This window comes from Hyaena hyaena, unplaced genomic scaffold (assembly GCF_003009895.1).
Source record: "Hyaena hyaena isolate Hyena2069 unplaced genomic scaffold, ASM300989v1 scaffold_421, whole genome shotgun sequence".
NCBI classification, from domain to species: domain Eukaryota; kingdom Metazoa; phylum Chordata; class Mammalia; order Carnivora; family Hyaenidae; genus Hyaena; species Hyaena hyaena.
Window position 1 is genome coordinate 517630 of NW_024081057.1, and position 25634 is coordinate 543263.

The window sequence follows — 25634 nt, forward strand, 5'->3', positions numbered from 1 at the left end:
AGCTCCAATCCTGGAAGTGAACCAAAGTTAAAGATGCTCCCCAGGAATCCAGAACGTGCTTCCTTCCGGTAAAAACAGAAACTTCTCTCTCCTGCCCCCTCCCCCGTCCCCTCATTATAAAGAGCAGTCAGAGCTGCTGAGCTGGTGTCCACATCCCTGGAAGGGAAATAGGGCTCTGTTTGTCTGATCAGCCTGTTCTGCACCGTTCCCAGAGCAAGAGGGAGGAAAAATTGCGAAGATTTTGCCTAAAGACAACTATGACCCTTGATAGCTGGAGATTGGCAGAAAAAGAGAAGGCAGGGCTGAGAGCATGACTAGGCTGTAGGATAATGCAGGCAGAGAAGGTTCCCAACCTCTTCCCTGCATAAGCAGCGCTAGGGGGAGGGGGGAGGCCGGAGATGGGCAGCACCTTCACTTCCCACCTGGGCTGCTCCCGCTAAGGTGGGCCAGATAAGGCCTCCAGGTGGATCAGGAAGAGGGGGATTCTACCCATACCTATGCACATGTGCCAAACACAGCAGGTATCAGAGGCCCTCCTGTGGTAGGCAGAATTTCAGTCCTATAATCTTCTTGTTCTGATGTTACTCCCACAAAATATGTTCCCTTAACATGGCAAAGGGGATTCTGAAGGTTTAACTGAGATTATTAATCAGCTGACTTTAAAACAGGGAAATTATACTGGGTTATTGGGGTAGGCCTAATTTAATAATATGATCCCTTAAAGCAAAAGCAGAGACCTTTCCCTGGCTGGTAGCAGAAGGCAGAGATTTGAAGCATGAAAAGGATTTGACATGCCTTTCTTGGCTTCAAAATGAAATAGGAGGTACATGTCGAGGAAATGGGGACCCCAGTCTTACAGCCACAAGGAACTGAATTCTACCAAACAATCAAAATGAGCCTGAAGCGGACTCTCCCCACAAGTCTCCAGATAAGAGCCCAGGTTGGCCCACACCGATTTTGGCCTTGTGAGTCCCTAAGCAGAGGGCTTAGTTGATTCTACCTGGACTTCTGACTCATAGAAACTGAAATAAGACATTTCTGTTGTTTTAAGCTCCTAAGTTTGTGACAATTTGTTACAGCAGCAATGGAAAGCTAATACACTTCCTAAAATCAAAATCAAATCAATTCCAGAAATAGTTGATAAGCACTTATTAGTATGAAACTCTAAAGTTCCTGGGCCATAGGTGAAAACAGTCCAGCTATCAGGGAGGGACACATGCATCATTAGACTGCACTTTCACTTAGCCAAAAGCAGTGAGACTGAAATGCTGACATCCCTGGGAAAGAACTTATAAGACTAACACTATCCCCCTTGAAGTTCCTGAGGAGGGACAGAAGGACAGAAGGAGGCCACCCAGCATGAGACACAGGACATTGTTAAGAGGGAAGACTGGAGGACATAAGGTGCTAGCCACGATGCTTAAATAACTACCCTGTCCTTCATTGGCTCTAGCCTGTTGTTCTCATCTCCATGGGACAGAGGAGCCTCCCCAATGCAGCTCTGCACAATACTGTGCCTGACTCACAGTGCCAGCCCCTGGACCTGGGGAAGATGAAAAATAGCTCGGCAGAGTTCCTTCTCCACTCCCAGAGACTTAGCCCCATTCTGAGTCTGTTATTTATCTGGGCGCAGGGCAGTTCAGGATGGCACAAACTTGTTAAATTCGGTAATCCACATTTATTCCCTACAGCTTGAGGCCACAATGGCTGAGACATCTATTTCTCACAGTGGAAGTGAGCCAGGATCCTTCGGGGGGAGAAACTACATACTAAGGTCATTAACACCACTGATTCAAAACAGGATTCACAGGGGACGCCTGGGTGGCTCAGTCGGTTAAGCATCTGACTCTTGGTTTTGGTTCAGGTCATGATCTCATGGTTTGTAGGTTTGAGTCCTACATCAGGCTCTGTGCTATGTGAATTCTCTCTCTCTTTCTCACTCTCTCTCTCTCTCTTTCTGCCCTTCTCCAGCTCAATCTCTTCTTCTCTCTCCCTCTCAAAAATAAATAAATAAAGTTAAAAAAAATAGGATTCACAGAAGTGGTGTTCAGGTCTGGTCCTTGGCCTGTCACATCCTGGAGGGTAAGTTCATACTGATCCTTTCTGGGTAAGGACTTTCTCCAAAATGGAACTATTTTTACTATTTTCTCTGATGATAATTGATCATGGCATAACATTCACGCAAAACAGCAAATATAAAACCAACCCCATGATTCCAAGTTGCAAAAATAACTCTGGTTAACGGATGAGTATTTCCAAACTACTTTTAGTATACATTTACATGTGTACAGAGAAATTCAAGTCCTTTAAATGTAAACAAGATACTATATATTACTCAGTCGCTTTCACCTAAGAAGATGCAGCATATCAATACATAGACCTAGCTTACAATTTTTTCTTGCTCCATTGCTGTAATAGCTGTTTTGTTTAGTTCATAAGGGGAAATTTTTTTTCCATCCAAAGAGGATTGATTAAATAAATTGTGGTCCATCCATACCATGAAATTCCGTGTAGCCACTGAAAATATAGATCTAATTATGCTTATATGAAAGTATTTAAAAAATAAATTTAATAAGCAAAGTAAGAACTGTTACATACACTATAATATTATTGTTAAAAAAGAAAAATATTTAAATAAATATTTAAAAACCATATATAGCTGGAAGGGCGCCTGGGTGGCTCAGTCGGTTAAGTGCTCGACTTCAGCTCAAGTCATGATCTCGTAGTTCATGGGTTCGAGCCCCACATCAGGCTCTGTGCTGACAGCTCAGAGCCTGGAGCCTGCTTCAGATTCTGTGTCTCCCTCTCTCTGACTCTTCCCCTGCTCTCTCTCTCTCTCTCAAAAATAAATAAATATTTTTAAAAAATTTTAAGGTATATACAGCTAGAACTAGTAGCTATGGTGAGAGTGAATAGTGTTTGAGAGAAATTTAGTTTTATTAGTTAAGGGGAAACTTTTGTATACTGTTTTTTCCCCTTTTTTTTGACATCTGAATGCTTCTTTACCAACTCCATTAATTGAGGAACTCCTTATTTTGTCCATCATTATATCATTGTATTATAAGAAAAATACTGGCTCTTATAAGGTCATTGAATAAATGTTTACTTGAAGACTTTATAGATTAATTTCTTAAAAATATCGCAGTTAACATCCTGCACTTGCTTTTCTGTTCCGAATTAAGGTTTGGGACTGCTTTTAGACCTTTGCCATCTCTCCACTGACACGAGGCAACATCTTCCCCTGAAAGGTCCCAATTCCTGGAGTAACTTACCAACAAAGGAAGATGTCGGTAAATGTCTCTGCTGTGGTGAAAAGTGCAAATATAATCCAGTACATCATCCATTTGACCTGTTGAAAGAGAAAGTGACAAAGCTAAGTAGAAAAGGTCAAGGCTAAATGGCTGGCTGCCCAACATCAAGAAGAAGAGGAAGAAGTGGACAATGAGGCATGTTCAAGCAGTATATCCAGCATTTGTAACCCCTTCTCCCTATTCTTCCACAGCTCATGTCCAGTTCTACTTCAGGTCTTGGGCCTGGAGGCAAACACACTTTTCCCACAACTGACCCAGGCTCCAGGTCAAAGTAGACTCTGGGTGACCTTCAGTGGCCCTCAGGTAAGCCAGGGGGAGCTGCGGACCAGGAGTGACTCAGGACTCAGTTAGGTCATTTTTTTCCAAGACTAACAACAGGTTAGTAAACTCTCCAGAGTTTGTACTGGGGAGACACACTTTGGAATGACCTTTAACCAGACCACTTTCTGGAATGTAATGGTGGTCACTTAAGAATGCTTTCCTGTGGAAAAGTCTTACCACCCCTCACAGAAACTGGATCTTTTTTTAAAAATCTCTCCTACGTGAGCATCTCTGTCCATTTCAACTCTCTCCCCCTGTAGAGATCTTTGTCACCTGTCTCCTGAACTACCACAAGAATCTTCTAACTGCTTCCTTTGTCTCAGGGCTTCCCCCCTCCCCACCACCAACCCATCCCATAAACAATCTCTATATTAATCTCCCAAAACCAAGAATTTATCAGACTACTCCCTAACTTAAAATCTTCCAGACTGCAGAATAAAGTCCAAATTCCTTAGTCTTCTCCTTCTAGTTCCTGGTCATGGTGGAGTAAGGTATTTGACTAGGCCTCTCCTGCCAACAATGCTAACAAACTCTAAACAAAATATTTAATTTTTTAAATGTTTACTTATTTTTGAGAGAGAGAGAGAGAGAGAAAGAGAGAGACAGAGAGAGAGGGAGAGAACAAGTGTAGAAGGGGCAGAGAATGAGGCGAACAGCATAAACCACGGAAGAAAAAACTCATAATTTGGACTTCATTAAAATTAAAAATTTCTTCTCTGCAAGACACTGTTAAGAGAATTAAAAGAGAAGCCACAGAATGGGAGAAAATATTTTCAGTACATATATCTGGTAAAAAAAACTCTTATCCAAAAATACAAAGAACTCTTAAATTCATAAAAATCTCATAAAAAATAAACAACCCAATTAAAAACTGGGCCAAACATCTGAACACCTCACCAAAAAAAGATATACAGATACATAGCAACTTATAAACAAAGTTTTGTTATGAAACCTAATTTTTTCTTCTGTCATCACTTAACAAGACACTTATCCTAGAAGGAGAAGGGAGGATTCAATAATATTTTTCTTGAAAAATATAAATATTTTGAAGAGTCTATAGGAAAAAGTAGATATAATGAGTGGAGAGATGAGGGATTTCAAGAGAAAGAAGGAAACTCTTTTTAAAAAACCAAATGACACCCTAAAACTGAAAAACAGAATATTTAGAATTTTTAAAATTACTGAATGAAATTAAGAGCAGATTGGATGCAACAATCACAGAAAGCATCTGTGAACTTGAGGACAAGACAATAAAGTCAATAAGACAAAAGTCTAGATTAGAAAAAAACAGAGAGGCTCAATGCCTGTGGAATAGCATCAAGAAGTCTAACATATATGGAATAGGAATTTTCAGAGGAAAAAGAGAGTGGGACATAAAAATTATTTTAAAAAATAATGACTGAATTGTCCAGAATCAATCAAAAATAGCAAATCTACAGAACCAGGGAGCTCAGAAAACCTCAAACAAGATAAATACAAAGAAAACCACACCCAGGCACATCACAGTAAAATTGCTGAAAAAGAAAGAAAATCTTAAGGGGGGGGGGGAAGAAATACTACATACAGGGAACAACAGATGACTTTTCATTGGAAATGATGAATACCAGAAGAAATAAAATAACATATTTAAAGTGCTGAAAGAAGATAAATCAACCTAGAATTCTATAACCAGCAAAAATATATTTCAAAAATAAAGGCAGTTCTGGTGAATGCACATTGTCTTTGTGATTCTGAAACATGTGGCTCAAGAGATTACTCAGAGGTCTTCTTTATTCAGAAAAACGACTGTCCCCTGGGAACCACTCTAGTTTAATCCATCAAAAGTAACTACTGTCTAAGAGACTACATGTTGTCAAGAGTACCTGCAGCAGAATAGGACCCTCAGTAGGGTACAAAGAAGGTCTTTCCAACTGTATGTTTCCAAGGCATGCTAGGGCCCAGGATCCAGGAATTCCCAACAGTGGTATCCAGATACACAACCAAGAGCCTGATTTCCCACTCTATTGTCTTTTTCTTCTTAACACTCAAACCATGCTCTAATATCTTCAGTTAAAAACAAAGGACAATGAGGGGCACCTGGGTAGCTCAGCTGATTAAGCATCTAACTCTTGATTTCAGCCCAGGTCATGATCTCACCATTCATGAGCTCCAGCCCTGCATCAGGCTCTGCCTGAGAGTGTGAGGGCACAGCCTGCTTGGGATTCTTTCTCTCCATCTCTCTCTGCCCCTTCCACACTGTCTCTCTCTTTTTTTCTCAATATAAATAAATAAACTTTAAAAAAAGGATGATGATAACAACAATAAAAAATCCCTTTCCTCGAAACAACCCTTAGCTATAAGCTTATCTAATGAGTCATCTATACTTGCAGTGTCTACTTCCTCATCCTCCATTTACTCAGTGCACTACATTCATTAAGTTAATACTGCTCTCACTGGGGTTCCCACTTCAAGGGAGTGTAACTGACCCTTTTTCAGTTTTTTTTTTACTAAATTTGTTTGACTTTCAGATGGATACAAAACTATCATTTCCTGAAAAGCTTCCCCAACACAACTGTCCTGGTTTCCCTCTTGACTTTCTGGCTACTTCTCAGGTTCATCAGTCCCTTCACAAGGCTTTGTTCTAGACATTCTCTTCTAACTCTAGATAAGACATTCTCCCTGGGAAAACTCTGCATTCCTCACCTAACACAGCCAATCAGTCACCAAGGCCTGTCACTTCCTGTCTCTTATTTCTGTTGACTCTATCTTCTTCTCTCCATCCCTTTTGCCATTTGCTTCCTTTAGACCATGAACATCCCCTATCTAGAATAGAACTCCAGCCTTCTGCTTGGTCTCTAAACCTCTGACCTAATCTGACCTCTAATCTAATCTACCAATCTATCCTCCATATTATAGTCAGAATGATCTTAAATCCAAATTTGAGATTCTCCTTCCTACTTTAAAATCCTCATCAGTGCCATATTGTTGTTAAAATAAAGCCCAAATCCCTTAAATTGGCTTACAAGTCCTTGCATGAATGAAACCCTCATAAAAAGCTCTCCTCCACACCAATTCTTTCTTGAAATTTTCACTCCAATTATAATGAACCTCTTTCAGTTCTCTGAACAGTGCATCTTCTTTTGCCTACAGATTTCAGCCCTCAGAGCTCAGCCTAAATTTCACTCTTTCAAGTAAGTGTCCAAAGTTTGGGTAAGTACCCTCTCCTTTCTTCCTCCCACACTGTCATACATGCTCCCTGTCATACACTTATCACTCTGCTTTGAAGTACCTATTTATTTCTGATTTTCTTACTAGATTGTAAGCTCCCTAAGAGTGGAGACAATTTATTCTTGTCTCATCACCATATCTCTAGTACCTAAAACCACTATTGGCACATAGTAGGTACTAAAGGCATATGTTTTGAATGACTCGATTAGAATGTTGGCTTTGTGAATGGGAAAGAAAGGATAGGTTTTGTTGGTTTGTTTGTTTTGAGAGAGAGAGGGTACAAGTGGTTGAGGGGCAGAGAGAGAGAGAGAGATTGAGGGGCGGGGGGGAAGACAGAGAGAAGCAGGGCTCACCCAAAGCAGGACTCAAGCTCACCCAATGTGGGGCTTGAACTCATGAACTGTGAGATAATGACCGGAGCTGAAGTCAGATGCTTAACTGACTAAGCCACATCAGGTACCCCGATGGTTTTTACATGTTGAGGAATAATATACCTTGGGAAATACTGGTTTAGGTGGCTTTTTGAGGAGAAAAGTCCAAATCAGACAGCTTGCAAGGCAATAGATGTTCCTCATGAATGCCTGCTGAATGGATGGCTGGGTATACATAGGTGGAAAGGGGCTTACTAAAGCCAAGACATAGTATAATATGGAGCCACTCACACCAGCAAGAAAGCAAAGAAAGAGGCAATTTAGGGAGAAGGCTGGGCTCCATAACACTGAGGGGAGTCTGAGGGTTCAGGAGGACATTCAAGGAAAATGCCTAATGGGCTCCTGAAAAAGGATAAGACCAAATCTCAGAAGGGAGGTTGAAACTATGGACAAAGATGAGGGAGCCATGGCAAAGAGGAGGCTTGAAGTGTTAATCATGTGTTAACCTAACAAAGTTTCCATCATGTACTCCTTCACTTTAAATATTGCCATGCTGAAAGAAGGGTCTGAGAATGATTTACTGAGCAAGACTAACAGGGTAAATGGAATATGTGACTCAGAAATGGAAACCATAAATAAATTACTAGGAAATGGTATTCCCCATCATGCCATGGAGAAACCAAATAATGGCTGTGTTTTCCAAGGTTTGAAGTAGAACTTGCCAAGTTTGAGGGATTCTATGTAATACTTATTATAAGATGGGGGGGGAGGCTGGGGAGGCAGCATCCAGAATAGAGAGAGGAAGCCATGGCTGATGTGAGAAGGAGTGTCCAGGAGCAATTTAGAAACAGAGAGTTGAAAGAGAGAGATTGGGAAGCCCCTCTCAACTGGTCAGGGGCAGGACCCAGGAGTGAGGAGATAGGAGAGGAGGTGAGACTCTAGACCATAGCAAGAGGGTGGGAGGCAGAGCCTAGACACTTCATAAATGACAGAGGCAAGCTGAGATCCCACAGCTCATCAGATCCTACCACCCCCCTCCCCGCCCAAGGCTCCTGGCAGCCTTCAAAAGGCCTCCCCCATAGGCTGGGGAGGTAGTAGGCTTAGTCACCACTTTCACCACACCTCACCTTTGGACCCTCCCCTACACCAGCCACACTAATATTTCTTGAGCCTTTCACACTCTCTTTCACATCCGAGCCTGCTTCAGCCTCCCAGAGAATTACCTATGCCTATGACTGAGAAAGGAAAAATACAAGTCTGGTTTACAGATCACTCTGTACCATCTGTTAGTGTGAGCTCACAGCAGACAGCTGTACAGGTGACCCAGAGAGAGTAGCAAAAGTGACAGTCCCCTGCAGGCAGAACTTTGAACAGCACACTTAGCCTGGAAGGAGAAATGTCCTGAGGTGATGCCTTTACACTGTCACCAGGTATATTAAGTATATTTTCTTATTTTCTATATTCCTGATTCTCTGACACCGGAAGCTTCACTGGCTGGGAAAAGGCTACCCCTCCCAGGACTAGCCAAACCTTAGAGATAGCAAAGGACTTGCCCCCGAGCACATCTTCCATATGCAAACTGACCAGTCCAGAGCCCATACTCCAAACTCCCTTTCATGGTGCTCTCACAACATGAAACATTCCCTAGCCCTAATCACTCCAGAACCAGCTGAAATTACTCCAACTAGCCAATCCTAAACCTGCTTCCACTGTCTAGCCTTGACTTTTCCACAGACACCACAATAAAGAGTGCTGCTCCCTCTGACTCCTGACAGACCCTGGTGTTCCCCCACATGGCCCTCCATGGCGTTCTGGGCCTCCTACTTCTGGGAAACGGTAAGAACTTCCCTTCATGACAGTCATTTCTATGTCTGCACGCCTTACCACACCTGACTGAAACAAATTCCAGGTACATTTTAAAACACCAGATAAGGACTGACTAAATCATGAGGTACCTGGCAGGTACAAGGCTGAGTGGCTGGTGTCGAAGTGGTTTGGGAATGATGTGAATCGGCCTACAGGATTTAGATATTTGTGGTTCCTGCTCATGCTCACCAAAAGGTCCCCATGGCAGAGGGTGCTTTTGGTAATCAAGTGGATGAGATGACCAGCCCCGTGGATGTCAGCCAGCCACTTTCCTCAGGGTGATAGTGCATGTTCAATGTGCTCACGAACCAGTGACCATGCAGCAGTGACAGAGGTGGCAGATGGGCTTAGCGATGTGGAATCCTTCTCACCAAGGCTGCCCTGGGCACAACCACTGCTCAGAGACCAGGTTGCCAAGAGCAACACAAGCATCTCTATGGCGGTACCTTACCTCATGGCCTCAGTCAGCCCCCTGGGAGCAGGCTCATCATACAGGCATCTTCCCTCACAGAAAAGGCAGCAGAGTCCTTTTCTGGAACTCTCACTTACTCTGCATGTGGACTTGCTTTTCTCCCTGCCATGTTTCTGGCAGCCATGGAGTAAGTTGTGGACTCTGCATCCTTTTCATTTTAATGCATGCCACCCAAAACTCCTTGTAACCAAGGGCCTTTTAGAGCAAACTCCAAGACTGTTAATAGGGTGATGTTTTGGAAGTCTCTGAGCTTAGCATGCATCTCCCGTCCCGCCCCCCATTGCTCTGAGGCAGCTGGCCTTAACTTGTGTGGCAACAGGAAGAGAGTTCAGGAAGAGAACCAGGTGGGAGTGAGCATTCTGTGTGGTTGACGCGCTGCCCAGGAAGATGCAGTTTCTTCCATGAACTACTAACCCACACATTCTTCTGAAGCTTAGCCTCATTCTAAAGGTTCAGGGACCAAGGAAATGAGAGTGGTGTTTCTTATGATTGAGACTATTGCCAGCTCCTTGCAGCTCAATTTGTGGCTCATGGACCAGCACCAGTGGCATCACATACGAGCTTAATAGAGATACAGAATCTCAGGACACCCCAGACCTAACGGATCAGCATCTGCGTTTTAGTAAAACCCTCTGTTCATTCTATATGCACATTGAACTTTGAGAATCACGGGTCTAATGGATTCACAATATTTTTGCTTTTCGCCCTTAAACCTCTGAGATCTGCTTCTTAAATCTTACAGAAACTGAGGGATGGCTGCTTTCACTGAGGATACCAAATGATTCCAATGAAGTGAAAGCAGAAACAATACTGTTACCTGGCCATTTCAGGTCGGCGATGCCCCTAGGAAACAGACAGTAAAGGGACTCATGGGCTTTGATGGGTGACTGATCCTGATTATCAAGGGGAACCAGAGTTGCCGCTAAACAATATGGCAGGAAGGAGGGTGCATGGGAGTTAAGGATCCTCTGGGGGAATCTGAGTGTGATCACTCATGTAAGCGAGTACAGCCTTGTTCAGGGGTAAATGTCAGTGGATCATCACCACAACCTTATAGAGGCAAGATTACTGAGGCCTCAGATTCTCCAAGAATGAAGATTTAGGCTGCACCCTTGGATAAGGAACCCCACCTACTAATGCTCTAACTAAAGACAAAGGGTACATGAATTAAATGGTAGAAAAGGGAAGTAATAGGAAAAACTGTGAAAGATTTTGGAATGGGTGTTCTGTAGAATGCTAGATGCTATCCACAGCACCTTTTGAATTATCTTGATTCTACACATGTCTTGTTTTTCAGTATCTTTGAACTATGTTAAAATGTTATAGGGACACCTGGGTGGCTCAGTTGGTTAAGTGTCTGACTTCAGCTCAGGTTGTGATCTCACAGTTTGTGGATTTGAGCCCTGCATTGGGCTTTGTGCTGACAACTCAGAGCCTGGAACTTGCTTCAAATTCTGTGTCTCCCTCTCTCTGCCCCTGCCCCACTCACACTCTGTGTCTCTCTCTCTCTCTCTATCAAAAATAAACATAAAACAATCTTTTTAAATTTAAAACGTTGTAAGTTATATAAAACTGACGGTAATGCAAATGATTTTGTCCACAGAGGTAAACTATTCCCCACAAATCAGCTAAATATCTATTAACAAATTCATTTAATCATTCCTGACTGCTTATATTCATCTGTTCTTTGGAGTCTCCTTTGAACTGTTTTTTGTTTTTTTTAACACCTTACTGGTTCCCTTATTAATTAATGAGTTAAGTAAAACTTTCAACATGTGTCAACTTTATTTTGTACAAGAGCATGAACTTGCCCTTTAAAAATTATCTTTTAGCAAAATACAGAAGTACCAGCTATGAACTCATGACTACTTCCATGACTAAGGACTACAGCCTCTATCCATATTTTCTTCCTTTCTGTGTTATGTATAGACTTAAATATTTTAACTAGTTTTATTTTTATGTATTCTCTTTCTCTCCCTAATATAGTATGTGGGCTATGTCAGTGAACCATCCATTTTTAGAGTGCTTCACACTAGGGTCAGAGGCCGAGGAGGAGAGGACTTTGCCAGAAATATTGGATCTGGTGATGGACTCAGGTAAAAAAAAAAAATCTGGATTTGCCAAATACATAAATTAGATAGAATTCTTGTTGGAAAGCTTTTTTTAAGCCAAACTATGGGCAAAGGAGTGAATGTGGGTGTTGAGCAGCCAAAGAGGTAACTGACATGGAGATATACATTTGTTTTTTCTACCTACATCCAATGCCTTCTAATTTGGGGAGAGTTTCCCAGTACGAGGATGTTCGTGGGAGGCAAGGCCTGTTACATAGGCTTAGAAAAATCAAACACTTGCATTTAGGATTTTGAATCTTCAGGGAATGTTCCAAAGGTACAGAGAGCTGGCAGCCAGTGTCCCAGGTGGTGACATTGGCAGCAGCTTCCTACCCAGAGCCTTTCCTGTGACGTGAGGTTGGCTGGCACCAAGAGGCTGTCATCTCCGTGAGATGTGACTATGGAAGAACACTCAGAGATGCTACTCGCAGGCTCTGAAGATGGGGGCACGGGCACGAGCCAAGGAACACATCCAGCTTCTAGGAACTGGAAAAGACAAGGAAATGGATTCTCCCCTAGAGTCTCCAGAAGGAAGGTAGCCCTGCTTGATTTAACCTATGACACTTCTGACCTCTAGAACTGGGAGACAATACCTTTATGTTGGTTTAAGGCTCTAAGTTCATGGTAATTTGTTACAGTGGCAATAAAAAACTAGTACAGTAGGCTATTGTAACATCCCAGGGAAGACGAAGAGAACCACATTTAAGAGAGTGGCAGTACAGGAGGAGAGACCTGGCTGAAGGATCATTAGGGGGATAGAGAAGAAGATATGTGTACAGGTTTGGGTGGTGAGGGGGAAGTGGAAGTTGAAGGCAATTCCAGGTTTTTTTCTTGGACAAATTGGGCTTAGTGGTCAAAAGGAAGAAAAGAGGTGAGTGCAATGGTGAGTGTGAATGTGTGTGAGGGTGCATGTGAGAGCAAGTGTGAGAGTGAGTGAGACAGAGCGTATAAGTGTGTATGTGAGAGTGTGAGAGTGTGTGTGAGTGTGTATGGGGTGTAAGCGAGAGAACGTGTGACAGAGTAAGAGTACATGAGAGTGCAAGAACATGTTGGGGAGCATGTGTATGTGTGAGTGTGAGAGTGAGTGTGTGAGTGCATGTGTCGGGTGTGGGAGATGTGTGTGGGAGATGTGTGTGGGTGTGTGAGAGAACATGTGAGGGAGTGTGTGAGTGAGAGATTGTGTGAGAATGTGTGTGAAAGAGCATGTGAGTGTGTGAGTGAGAGTGTGTGGGAGCACAAGAGAGCTTGTGAGAGTGTTTATGGGTGTGTGAGTGTGTGTGAGTGTGAGAGCACATGAGCATGTGTGAAAGCATATGAAACTATGTGTGAGAGTGCATGCAAAAGTGAGGGGTGTGAGAAGTGTGTGGGGGCGTTGAGTGAGAGAACATGTGTGACAGTGTGTGAGAATTGTGAAAGCGTGTGTGAGAGAGCATGCGAGAGTGTGGGGGGGTAAGAGGTGTGCATGGGTGTGTAAGAGTGAGAGAACATGTTTGAGAGCACGTGAGAGCGCGTGTGAGAGCACATGAGAGTGCGGGAACACGTTGGGGAGCATGTAAGTGTGTGTGAGAGTACACGTGAGAGCAAGTGAGAGGGAGTGAGAGTGTGAGAGCGTGTGAACGAGTGCAGGGAAAGCAGGCAAGTGTCTCCTCATACTACTCGGCCCCTCTCTTTCGATTCCATTTTTACCAAGAAACCTTCTAATCTTAACTCCCAAGCTTTCCCTACTGGGAAAAGCTCGTGCTTACCAGCCAACACAAACAGCTGCTCTGCTCGTTGGTGATATTTTTCACTCCAAATTAATGAATTGCCATTTTAGTCATAAACCAGGCTCCTGTGAGTTTGGTCAGAGCAAAAACAATTTACCAGCATCTGATCTCTCCCAGATGAGCTGACAGAATTGAGTTTCTGCCCCTGCAAAGTAGAGGATCAGACCCTGAACCCAAAGTAGAGGATCAGACCCTGAACCACGGTGACCCTGATTATGCCTCCTTACCCAGCACAGCTTCCCTGCATCCTAGGCTGAAAGGGGTCGAGAGAGAGAGAGACAGAAAGAGAGACAGAGACAAAGAGACACCTTGGGAAAGGCTACCTCATGTTTTATGCCTATGCCAAGCCAATCCTGAATCATAAGGTTCTGTGCTTTTAACCTACTATTTATAGTTCACACTCCAAGACTCCCTCAAATTTACCAGGGACCCAGTCTCCAGAGAACACACCCCTATCTGGACCCCCTGCTTTGTAGCAGATCCAAGCCCAGGCAAGCAGTTCTGGGAAACTGAGGGAACAAGGCGGGGTGGGCAGGGGAGGGGGGTGAGTCCTGGTTGCAGTTGATCTGGAGGTGCTGATTTCATCACAAGGTCATCCTGGAAAATCTGAGAAAGAAAGTGACTTTCAAATACGCTTTATTTCTTTACCTGTGCCACATTTCCAAAATGACATCTGAGTAAAAGAGGTAGAACAAAGACTCATTGTCTCTCCCAACACTAGGGCCCGGGATTGTTGACATCCATCCCTCCGATTAGGAAACCAAGGCTCTGGGAAGTCAGGCTTCCTGTTCTGCACTGCATTAATCAGATGGCAGCACCAGGACTTCAGACTCTTGATGCCCAAGTCCACATCCTTTGTACTTTGCCCTGGGCTTCTGTGCTACCGTGGAATGGGGTACCCTTTCCTCATCACCCACCCCATGTAGGGCTTTGTGGATCAGGGGTGGTTTGACGATTCTCCTGCCTAGAGGTGCCACCCAGCAATAATACGGTCCTCTGACCTGTAAGTATTCTGCTTCCCTTCTCAGTGCCCGCATCAAGGAGGCCACCCTGCTTCTCCCCATGCTTCACACCCAGCTTCCCCACAACCATCAGGCCCCCGCCAATAATAAGCGCTACTTACATATTCTTTAATGTCCTTCGACTTCACAGCCTTGTAGGAATAATATGCAGGGTAAAGGGTGCCAAATATAAGCCTGGAGGGAAGAGAGAGAGAGAGAAAAAAAAGAGAAATGTCATTTTCATTCATCCTCTTTGACGGAAAAGGTCTGTCCACAATGCCAAAAACAGTTCTCCATGCTCCAGAAAATGCTGCTGTGAGGCTTGATCTAGTTTTATGAATGCCCTAAAGGTTCCTTCCCCTAGCTGGGGTGAGCTTAGGAACTTCTGTCTTCTGTTACAGCTGCACACCCACCTCCCTTCAGTCTGTGATCTGGCAACATAAAAGAGTGATCCAGGGTTATGGAGGCCAAAATTGGGGGTGAGAGTGGGGGTGGGAAGTCAAGGTGAGCAGCCACAACCCCTTAAATTAAAGGTCAAACTTTCCTCTCCTGCTAAGCCCCACTGATGTTCTATAAAGCTCACCCACACCTTGGGCTTCCTTCTCCAAAAAAATCTTTTCATTTAAAGTTACTTCAAATTTCACTCCCCTCACACTTGATTCCCGCATCCTGCAGCTAAAATCAGTCTTTTCAAATCAAGCCTCCTCTTTCCCGATACACACATCCCACCCTGCATTAACCTGCTTCTCACTTCTCTTAAGAAGAAGGAGAAATGAGACCAGCACAACTGCTTGGGTATCAGCTCCTACTGATCCATGCCCAGGGCTGCAGGGGGCCATTAAACAATTTGACTCTCACCCCTGCCCGAGGACCTGCACAGCACAGCTCCACCGGCTCTCATTCTCTCCACCTTGCACCATCCCCCACTCAAAGCCTTTGCCTGTGCTATTGTCGCTTTCTGGAATCTTCCCTTTCCCCTCTTTGCTGGTTAATGGTGTTCATACATCAGATCCCAGCTCCATCATGACTTCCTCATGGAAGACATCTGGCCTTATCGACTAGGTCAAATCTACTACATGATGGACACAACATCAAAATGCTCTTTTCCTACAATTTGTGACCCTTCGACAACATCTCCCAGTCGAACTATAAGTGCCTGCAGACCACACAGTGAATCTGTTTTGTTCAACAATGTGTTCGCTGCACTTCAATGGCTCTCAATGGATATTTTCAAATGAATGAATGGATGGAACGGTAGCGCTGAGTTTGATCCTTTCATCTGGCAGACGCGGTCACCTCCAAGTGTCAATTCAGGTGTAAGCTAATTGGGAACAGAGGCACTCTGTCCCAGGCCCCACAGGAGCCAACATCTTCTCTAACAACCCCCAGATAGAGCTTCTAGGGTCCCTGTGAGGAGACACCACACTCAGGAAGCCCAAAGCCATAGCTTCCTCATCATATATTTAGAGTCCATACAAAGAAATTCCAGTCCAGATTCAACGTACCAAGCAGGGGTCAGTTTTACCATAAGCTATGTGGCCAGGTAAGACCTTGATATTTGACATTCATCAGGTTTCTGGGGAAAAATGGAAAGTGAGTGGAACTGAGTCCATTTCTGATGCTAAAAGAGAAAGGGTTTTGTAACCTTGACTCACAAGGGCCTTGCACTAGGTGCTTTATCGGCATCACCTCAGGCCTCAGACTGCCTTGATTTAAAAAACAAAACAAAAACAAAAAAGCCCACCTCTTTTATAGACTGAATACCAACATGGAGCAGGCAGTCACTTGCTTGTCTCAGGTTGTGGGACCATCAGGAGTAAATCAGGGGCTAGGATCCAGCCAGGTTGGCCTCCTCCAAACCTGGCTTCTCACCACCACTGCCTACTGCTTTGGAGAGCTGGGCCATCTCTTGGAAGGCAGAATTATGTGTGGGGAGCAAGGGAAGCCAGCAAAGGGGATGAAAGGGTAGTCTGAAAGGAAGGGGAAAATGAAGGACTGGGATGGGAGGAAAGGAAAGAAGGTAGCAGTGTCAAAGGCACTGGGCAGGCCAAGGGGGACATCTCTTGGGGGAGCCCACTGGGTTCAGTCATGAGCCAGCTTGGTGAGGGAGGTCTCCCCAGCCAACCCCCTCCAAGCATTCTCAGATGTCAGGGAGTCTTACTTTCTTGTGGGGTCTTTCTTGACCTTGTCACCATACCCCACACCCAAGATTAGGTTCCTTTCCCTGTTCCCTGCTGTCAGAACTCCGGATGTTCACCTTTCTTAGCCCTTATCCAAACCACCTGTAATGGTTTGTTCAATGTCTGTCTCCCCTAAAAGACTCATGCTTCCCCACACCCAGGATGGTATCTGTCTCATTCATAATGCGCCCCCCGGGCCTGGCAGGTGCTCAGTAAGTACGTATTCACTGTGTGAAGTTTCAGAGAGTGGCGAAGTGAAAGCCAGAGCCATCCAGGGGACACTCGTGACCTTGGGATTGAGGTCTCAGCATCAGGGGGAAAGCCAGACGGCACCAGGCTGATTCAGCAAAGCCTCGGGCACAGAGCCATGGGTTCCGGAGAAATAAACACACGACTCCTTTGGCACAGATGCCCTGGTTATTAGCCACATCTGCCAGGATGGTTTCCAGCCTTGAGGCAGTGTGTGAGCTGCAGAAAAGACAGAGGTGGAAAATGCATCCTGACCCAGGGCCAGGTGACTGATTTGCTCTTCTGTGAACCCCAGCAAGTAGAGCGCGACACTGACACCATCTGAGTGGTCACAGAAACAGAAAGCCTCAAGGGTGCCCAGACAAGATAGGCTGTGCTCTGCCTGCTGGACCCCTGATGTGACGTGGTGGACAGTGTTCCCCTGGACACCACCCCACCCCATGTTTGATGGCACAGGGACCACAAGACAAATTTGTTTTTCAACCTCTAAAAGCTCAATTATGCCGGCAGGTAAGGGAACACATCCAGCACTTCACTGATCAGGGAAAGGGGAATGGGATTAAAACAGCAAGTTCTGAGATGCCTGGGTGGCTCAGTGGGTTAAGCATCCAACTCGATTTTGGCTGAGGTCATAATCTCACGGTTCGTGAGTTTGAGCCCTGTGTTGGCTGTCAGCACAGAGCCTGCTTAGGATCCTCTCTCCCTCTCTCTCTCTGCCCTTCCCTTCACTTGCTTTCCCTCTCTCTTAAAATAAATACATAAATTTTTAAAAAATTATTTTAAAAATGGCAACCTCTCCCAAATCTGTTCTGGAGAAAAGAAATAACAAGCAAAGCAGATCCAAGCCAAAGGGTTTTGGCACTTAATGTCCATTCAGATCAAGTCCCTTCTCCAGCACAACCCCCCCACCCGGCTTCCTCCCCAGCCTCAGCCTCCGGACGGACATCACAGCCAGCAGCTGTATGCTCACTTGTTCCCAGTCTGTGCCTTGCTGCCCGCATCTCAGTGCGTGACCTTTTCACAACTCCACACCTCTTTTCCTGATAAAGTCCAACTAATCCTTTAAGACCCATCTCAAAAAAGCCACTTCTTCTGTGTATCTTTGGTTACCTGTCTCTCAGAGTCTTCTTGGCGCTCTATTATAGCCTCTATGCTGTAACAGAATAATAATACTGATAAATCATTAACAGTAATGATATTAATATAATTAATATTAATGCCAGGTGCTGCTCTACAGGCTGTACACATTCTCTCACTTCATCCTCTCAACACCCGTTTGGGTCAAGAATTCTCACTACTCCATTTTAAAGACAAGGACGCTTGTCTCCTTAGGGAGATGGAACAGCCAGGAGCAGAGGTGGGATGCGGGCCCGGGCAGCCTGACAATGGGGCCTGCCTTATTTCTTCTACCAGGCTTGCCTGTGCTGGCTGGGTCGTCTCCCCAGCCAGACCACGCAGTTCTGATTAGTGGGGTTCTTACTGTCTGGCGCAGCCCTTGCCCAAATGGGTACTTGATAAATGTCTGTTGAGTGAATAAAGATCAAAGAATTGCAGTCTCTTTCCAAGGAGCTTAACCCACTTGACAGATTTATATAACTCTCCCCACAAGGTCAGGAGCAAAGCAGTAAAATACTTAGGAGGATTTAAAGTCCTCAGGTGCTCAAGGCTGGCCTCAGCAGAGGGAAGGTGGGGGGCTTGAGCGCCTCCCTCTGGAGAGGAGACCAGGCTCTGGCTAACTCCCTCCTTCCTGTTATGACCTCACACTGCGCCCCACAGCCTCAGAGCCCTGCACCTACCCTGCCTTCTCGCAGCTGTCATTTACTGCTACCCTGAAGCCTCTACCCTTAACTGACTGGCTCCATTTATCTGCCTGACTCATTTCTCCTATCTCTGCCTTTCATTCTTTCTCTTGCTCTAAGTTAAGGGCCTTCATCCAGGGGCTGCCTCCCTCACCACTTCCACAGCTGTAGTATCTAGAAGGGACCATGAGTCTCATCTCCTAAGGCAATGTTTCCCTACCAGAGGTGATTTAGTTTCCCCAGACATCTGGACAATGTCTGGAAACACTCTGGTTGTCACAGTGAGAGAGTGCTACTGGCATCTAGTGGGTGGAAGCCAGGGATGCTACAATGCAAAGGATACCCCTCCCCTCCAACAAATAATTATCCAGTCCAAAAAGTCAAAAGGGCCAAAGTGGAGAAACCCTGGTCCAGTGTGCTGTTTCCTAGTCCTTTGCCATGGATTCTTCACTCAGTCGTCAAGGACAATCTGCCCCGAGTTTTGTTTGTTTTGTTTCGTTTTGTTTTTAATGCCCAGATTGGGGGTGAGGGGGGGAGCCCAGCATCCCAGGCAAGACAGCAGATGCTCAGATAGAAAGGGGCTACCCAAAGTGGCCAAGACCACATACCTATTCCATTGGTCAGGGTCAGGGAAAACACAACTCTGAAGCTACTTATCAACTTCCTGGAGCTCTGGCCAAGAGAACAGAGATATTGCTCACATGAATAAGCCATAACTATGATGCCATTTACAGTTACCAAGGAGGAGCGCTTACCATTCCCGATGCCTGCAGGAGAGCAGCCGCCGGCCTGGAGCTCAAGTACAAGCTGTGGGACAGGTGGTTGCTAACCTTGGCCAAGACTTCTCCAAACCACAAAACAGTATTTTCTATAGTCCTCTCAGACATCCTAGTGTTGGACTAACATTTCCCAATCCCAAATTATGTTGAAAATTTTTAAAAATCAACGGTAAGAATGTTTCTTTTTAAAATTAATTTTTTAATGTAAGAAACATAACAGGCCCACTGTATGGTTGTTCATATTATGATAAAACAAATTGAATTTAAGGAATAGTATACCACACACAGGCTTCTGGAATGCTGGATTTCTGGACCTGGGCAGTAGTTATGCAGAGTTCTGCTTTGCAATTACAAATGTATATGAAACTGTACATGTATGTTCTATGCACTTTTTTGTATGTGAATGTTATATTTTATACATTTTAAAAGCGGTGTCCCATATCCAAAAAAATGGATTTGCACAAAAGGTCTTCCAAATCATGAAGGTACAGTGTTTCTTTTGCACATCAAAAGGCTATCAAATATTTTTAATATTTATTCATTTTTTGAGAGAGAGAGACAGAGACAGAATCTGAAGCAGGCTCCAGGCTCTGACCTGTCAGCACAGCACCCAAGGTGGGGCTCAAACTCACCAACTGCATGATCATGACCTGAGCCAAAGTCCATAGCTTAACCGATTGAGCCATCCTGGCGCCCTGCTATTAAATTTTACATTGATTACATTTTGTGCTTTCTGTTCTCAATAAAATAAAAATATATAATTTCTACTTGTTGTTCTCTGAAGGTTTTTTCTAAAAGCATATGAATCAATTTTTATTACTCTCTATGAGAATTAATCCCCAAGACCATTTTTGCTGTCTATGCTAAGAGAAGGATGCTCCTTGGTTTTTGAGTTCCTATTGGCATTCCAATAAGTATACCATAATTTTTAATATGAAAAAACTTTAATATATGGCATATATTTGAAGTTTCCTATACATTCTTTCCTGATATGTTCCACTCTCTCTCCCCCCAAAATAACGACTATCCTGAACTTGTAGATTTACTCAGGAAGAAGCACACCATCTTTATGTTACCATGTTTTCTCTTTTTGAACATTATCTTTTCCATCTACTCATGTTTTCTTTAACATCTTTTCATGACATGTTATACATTTTTCCATAAAGACCTTGGATATGTTTTATTTACTCCTAAGCTCTTCAGGGATTTTAGTGGTATTGTGAATTTTTTTTAAAAATATTTTTATTTATTTCTAGGAGAGAGAGAGAGACAGCGTGAGCAGGGGAGGATCAGAGAGAGAGGGAGATACAGACTCTGAAATAGGCTCCAGGCTCTGAGCTGGCAGTCAGCACAGAGCCCGACACGGGGCTCAAACCCACGAACCGCGAGATCATGACCTAAGCGAAAGTTGGACGCCTAACCGACTAAGCCACCCAGGTGCCCCAGTGGTATTGTGAATTTTTAAGTTAGATTTTCTATTGGTTACTAATGGCATACATGAATGTTAATGATTTTCCACACTGATCTCAGAACCACTCATCCTGCTGCAATCAAAAGCACTTGGAGTCTCAAATGCATTACATTATATGAAAGAAGTCAGACTCAGGAGTCAACATGCTGGAGGATTCCATTTACATGTTATTCTGAAAAAGGGAAATTTATAGAGACAAAAAAATAGTTCAGTGGTTGTTGGGACTAAGGGTGGGAGGGACTGACTACAAAGGAGAGTAAAGGAATTTAGGGAAATGATGAAACCACCCTGCATATTGATTGTGGTGGTGGTTACATTTATCTAAAGTTAGAATTCAAACTCGTTATTAAAAGAAAAATCACACTAAAAAGAGTGACTTTTACTAATTATATCTCAATAAACAAGACCTTTAAAAAAAGCATGTGGACAAAATTCACACTCTTAAGTGTGAGTGTAAGTGTATGTGTGTGCTCCCAAAATGGATAAAGCCAACTGATGTCTCCAAGCTCTGAGATAGTTTCCTGACAGCAGAGGGTCCGTATGTAATGAAACAAGGACTTGCAAAAGCCATAATGCACCTCCAGGGACTGTTAATACTCTAGCCCTGAAAGATGCACCCTGGCCCTGGGTTCTAAACACAACTGGGCCAGCCTGATCTCTACCATGCTGTTGCAGGGAACATGGTCACTCACAGTGGCTATCCACAAGCTTATCTGGGCAGAGTTGCTCAGGCTAGGCACTCAGGGTTCTCATGGCACAGTAAACCACCTGGAATGTGGTTGCCATGGGGCCCAACCTTTGGGCCTCTGCTTCTCCTTACCCATTGTGACCTTCTAAAAGGATAGAGGAGAAACTATGAAAACAGCAGAACTGACCCATTGTGCATTTCAACTTCTTGGCAGTTAGATGATTAAGATGTATAAGCAACTATTTACTTATTAAATGCCCATTCTGTGCCAAGAACTGTGCAAACCTCATTATAAGCATTATTACTTTAATCTTATATAACCCTACAAGACAAGTGTTATCGTTTTCCTTGTATTGCAGATGGGGAACCTGGGATTTAGTGAAATCAAGTAACTGAGTTTAACATTAGTTAGAGGAGGAGGCCAAACTCGAACCCAGGTCTATCTGACTCCACTGCCCAGGATTTGCTGGTTTATTAACTTGCCTGCAATGTGCGGCTCAGAGTCTGCTGTGATCCCTGAATTAATGAGGACCAAAGAGAGAGAAAGAGAGAATGTTGCCTGCTTTCTTGCCTAAGACAATTCAACACTGGCCCTGTGCTATATACTTATTAACACAGGTAACAGTGTAGCTACAGGGTTCCAAATGCACAAACTTTTCACACAAACGAGGTTCTCTCCCTCACCCTCTGCCAAGATCAGAACACAAACAAGCTTGTCTTTTGCACCAGGCCATGTGATTCTGCTGCCCTCTCTTCGCAGTTTTTCTTTCCCGGTGTGTTCCATGCTCCTCCTCCTCTCCAGACTTGGAACTAACACACAAAAAACTCCTCCTGGGGTTATGCCCCTCATGCACAAACATCTCGTTTGCTTATTTGTTCATTTGATCCACACCACAACTGTCTGAGATCATTGGGGTTACTTTCCCAGTGCGCATGAAAATGAAACAATGAAAACCACGGAACAATGAAAACCTGAGGCTTACAGTGGTTCAGGGGTCTGCCAAAGGCCTCCCATTCCAACCAGATGCAAACCAAGGCCTCCTGCCTCCAAGTCCACAACCATTGTCTGGCCCACACCGCCTCTCTTAGTACAGAGAGAGGGGCTTTTATTGCTTACTTAGAGCTGTCTGTAATTGGTGTGATAAAAACCCTGATTTAGATTGGATTACAGAAATACTCCCAAAACCAATTTAGAAAAGCACAAAACGAAACAAACATTCTGCAAATTTTCAATTCATGCTGTTAAGCTTGAAACTCGGCAATCCAACCCACTCAAATCCTGCTCAAGTATCAGTCTGGATATTTTTTTAAGTCTAAATTGTAGACATTTCTATTCTTAAGTAATCTAGAGGCTGAGTTTTGGCATCCAACCTGAAACTGAATCCAGCTCCATCACTGACTACCTGTGGGGCTGTGGACGTGTTTCTTTCCTTCTTTCTTTCTTTCTTTAAGAAATTTTATGAGGAATCTAAATTTTTTTAATGTTTTATTTATTTTTGAGAGAGAGAGATAGAGACGGTGTGAGCAGGGGAAGGACAGAGAGAGGGAGACACAGAATCTGAAGCAGGCTCCACGCTCTGGGTTAGCTGTCAGCACAGAGCCCGATGCGGGGCTTGACCCCACGAACCGTGAGATCAAGACCTGAGCGGAAGTCTGACACTCAACCGACTGAGCCACCCAGGTGCCCCTCTGGGTGCATTTAACAACTCTGAGCCAGTTTCCTTGAGGGTACAAAATACTTACTTTCAACAGCTGCTATGCAGATTAAATGAGACTATAGGTAAAGACTTAACATACCAGAAACACCATAGATGAATGGAGGAGGGTATCACAGGGCTCTCAGGAAGGAGAGGAGAACAAACCTTTAGTGATGTCCATCAGGCGCTGTACCAGGCACTGATCCCCGCCCCCCTGCCCCCAGCAGTCAGGTAAGATTGTTATTATTCCCTTTTACACAGGAGGGATCTGGGACTTAAGGAGGCTTCCTTCATTCATTTAGTCAACAGATATTTACTCAGTTCAGTCTGTGCCAAATTCTGAGTCCAACACAAGTTCACGGAGCTGCTAAGTGGGTGAGCTGGATTCGGAGTCTGCCTGGCTTCAAACCCCTTACTCTTTCCTGTCTAATATGATGCCTCAAGAAGATCAGAGATTTTTTCCTCAGGGTGATCACAAAGTGGTGGGGGTGCCAGGTATATCAGAACAAGATAGATAGTAGGACAAAGCTGTGTATACTAAGTGTCAAAGGAAAAGTCTATAGTGATGGGCCTCCTCCATCTCAGCATCTCCAGGGCTGGGCACAGAGTAAGTAATGCACACAATGACAGAGATGAAATTCAGATGCACTAGCCTAAGTGAAAGAAGCCAGGTTCAAAAGGCTATATGCTGCATGGCTCCAATTACGCCACTCTGGAAACAATAAAACCATAAAGATAGAAAACAGGTGAGTTGCCAGAGGCTGGGGTGGGAGGAGATGACTACAAAAGATGACCTTTTCCAAAAAGGAAAATTTTGGAGGTGATGGAACTGTTCTATATTTATATTGTGACAGTGGTTATACACCTATATGCATTTGTCAAAGTGTGTAGAAATACACAATAGAAATGGTGAATTTCACTGCATGCAAATTATACCCTAATTGTTTTAAAGTTTATTTACTTATGCAATCTCTACCCCAAAGTGGGTCTCCAGCTCACAACCCCGAGATCAAGAGCTGCATGCTCCACCCGCTAAGCCAGCCAGGTGTCCCCTCTGGTTTTTAAAAAGGGGGGGGGGAAAGAGGGGGAGCGAGAAAAAGAATGAATACAAGGAGAAGTAGATTTACACTGAAGCTAATGAAGTTAAAGCTTCAGGGCTCCTCAACTGCCTGGGTCCTGGGAGGGGCCCTAGCAATGTGTTCATCAAATTTTGTATGACTTTTTCTGAAAAGGCTCCTTCTCTCCACCGTAAAAGCTTCAGGCCCTAAGAAAAGTAGATCCATCCCTGAAACAAGTACAAGAGAGGAAGAATGGCAGGCTCCCAGGGAGCTGGACTCAAGTGGAACCCCAGAGAAAGGGAAGACCTGGTTCTAGCAGACAGAGGTACAGAAGACAATCCATGGAGAGGAACCAGCAGGGACCAAAATGCAGAAGCTTTCCAGGATTTCTAGTGATGGCACAAGCGCCAGGAATTTGGTGGTCCTACACTATAGGTTCCCTACCCCACGCCCGTTGTCATGGCATGATCTCCGCAGCCACACCAAGCCATTCTAGGCAAGTAGGAAAGCTGTGACCTAATGTGATATGAAAATTCTAGATGCCGATAAGCTGGTGTAACAAGCATTTATCATCCTTCTGGTTCCCTGAAGAGCAATGACACCCCCCAAGCCTCCCCCCACCCCCACCCCACGTGTAGAGAAGTTTTCACCTTACATACCTGAAGCTAAAAATGGTTAATGCTCCAATTTCCCTGGCAACAGGGATGCAGGCCTGTGGCAGACATACCTGCCCAGGTATGAACCCAGGCCCTTCCAACCCTCTTGCTCAGCCGTAAGGAGGCTGCACTCCTCAGGCTTACAATCCCATGATACCACGTGAACATACACTGCCAAAGAAGCTGGTCTTGAATGTCAAGTTACTGAATTTTTAATGGTTAAAATAAGCCAAATTAACAGAGTAGAATGTAGCTAAGACTTAAAAATTGTTCTGTCTCAAAGAGATATTTACACACCCATGTTCATAGCAGCATTATTCACCATAGCCAAGAGATGCTATATATATATTTGTATATAAAATGTGTGAGATAAGTTATAAATAAATATAAACATAAATACAAATATAAATAATATAATGGAATACTATTCAGCCTTAAAAATAAAGGAAATCCTGACACCTGCTGTAACACCAATGGACTTTGTGGACATTATGCTAAGTGAAATAAGCTAGACACAAAAAAGACAAATATTGTATGATTCCATTTACAAGAGTAGACAACCTCAGATAAATCTACTACTCATGTAGATACTATCCTAGATAGGCCAAATTCATAGAAACAGAATATAAAT

General features: G+C 44.0%; 1 protein-coding gene across 1 annotated transcript in view; it reads right to left on the reverse strand.

Annotated features, from left to right (window-relative positions):
* The window catches only part of REEP1 (receptor accessory protein 1), a 56988-nt gene extending 37447 nt beyond the window's left edge, over positions 1–19541 (reverse strand). The window contains exons 1-5 of the mRNA XM_039252615.1: positions 19410–19541; positions 19263–19326; positions 18275–18377; positions 14549–14621; positions 3273–3349 (exon numbers count right to left, since the gene is read on the reverse strand). Coding sequence (XP_039108546.1) covers positions 3273–3349; positions 14549–14621; positions 18275–18377; positions 19263–19326; positions 19410–19541 — 449 coding nt within the window. The remainder of the gene's footprint in view (positions 1–3272; positions 3350–14548; positions 14622–18274; positions 18378–19262; positions 19327–19409) is intronic.
* Between the last annotated feature and the right edge of the window lie 6093 nt (positions 19542–25634).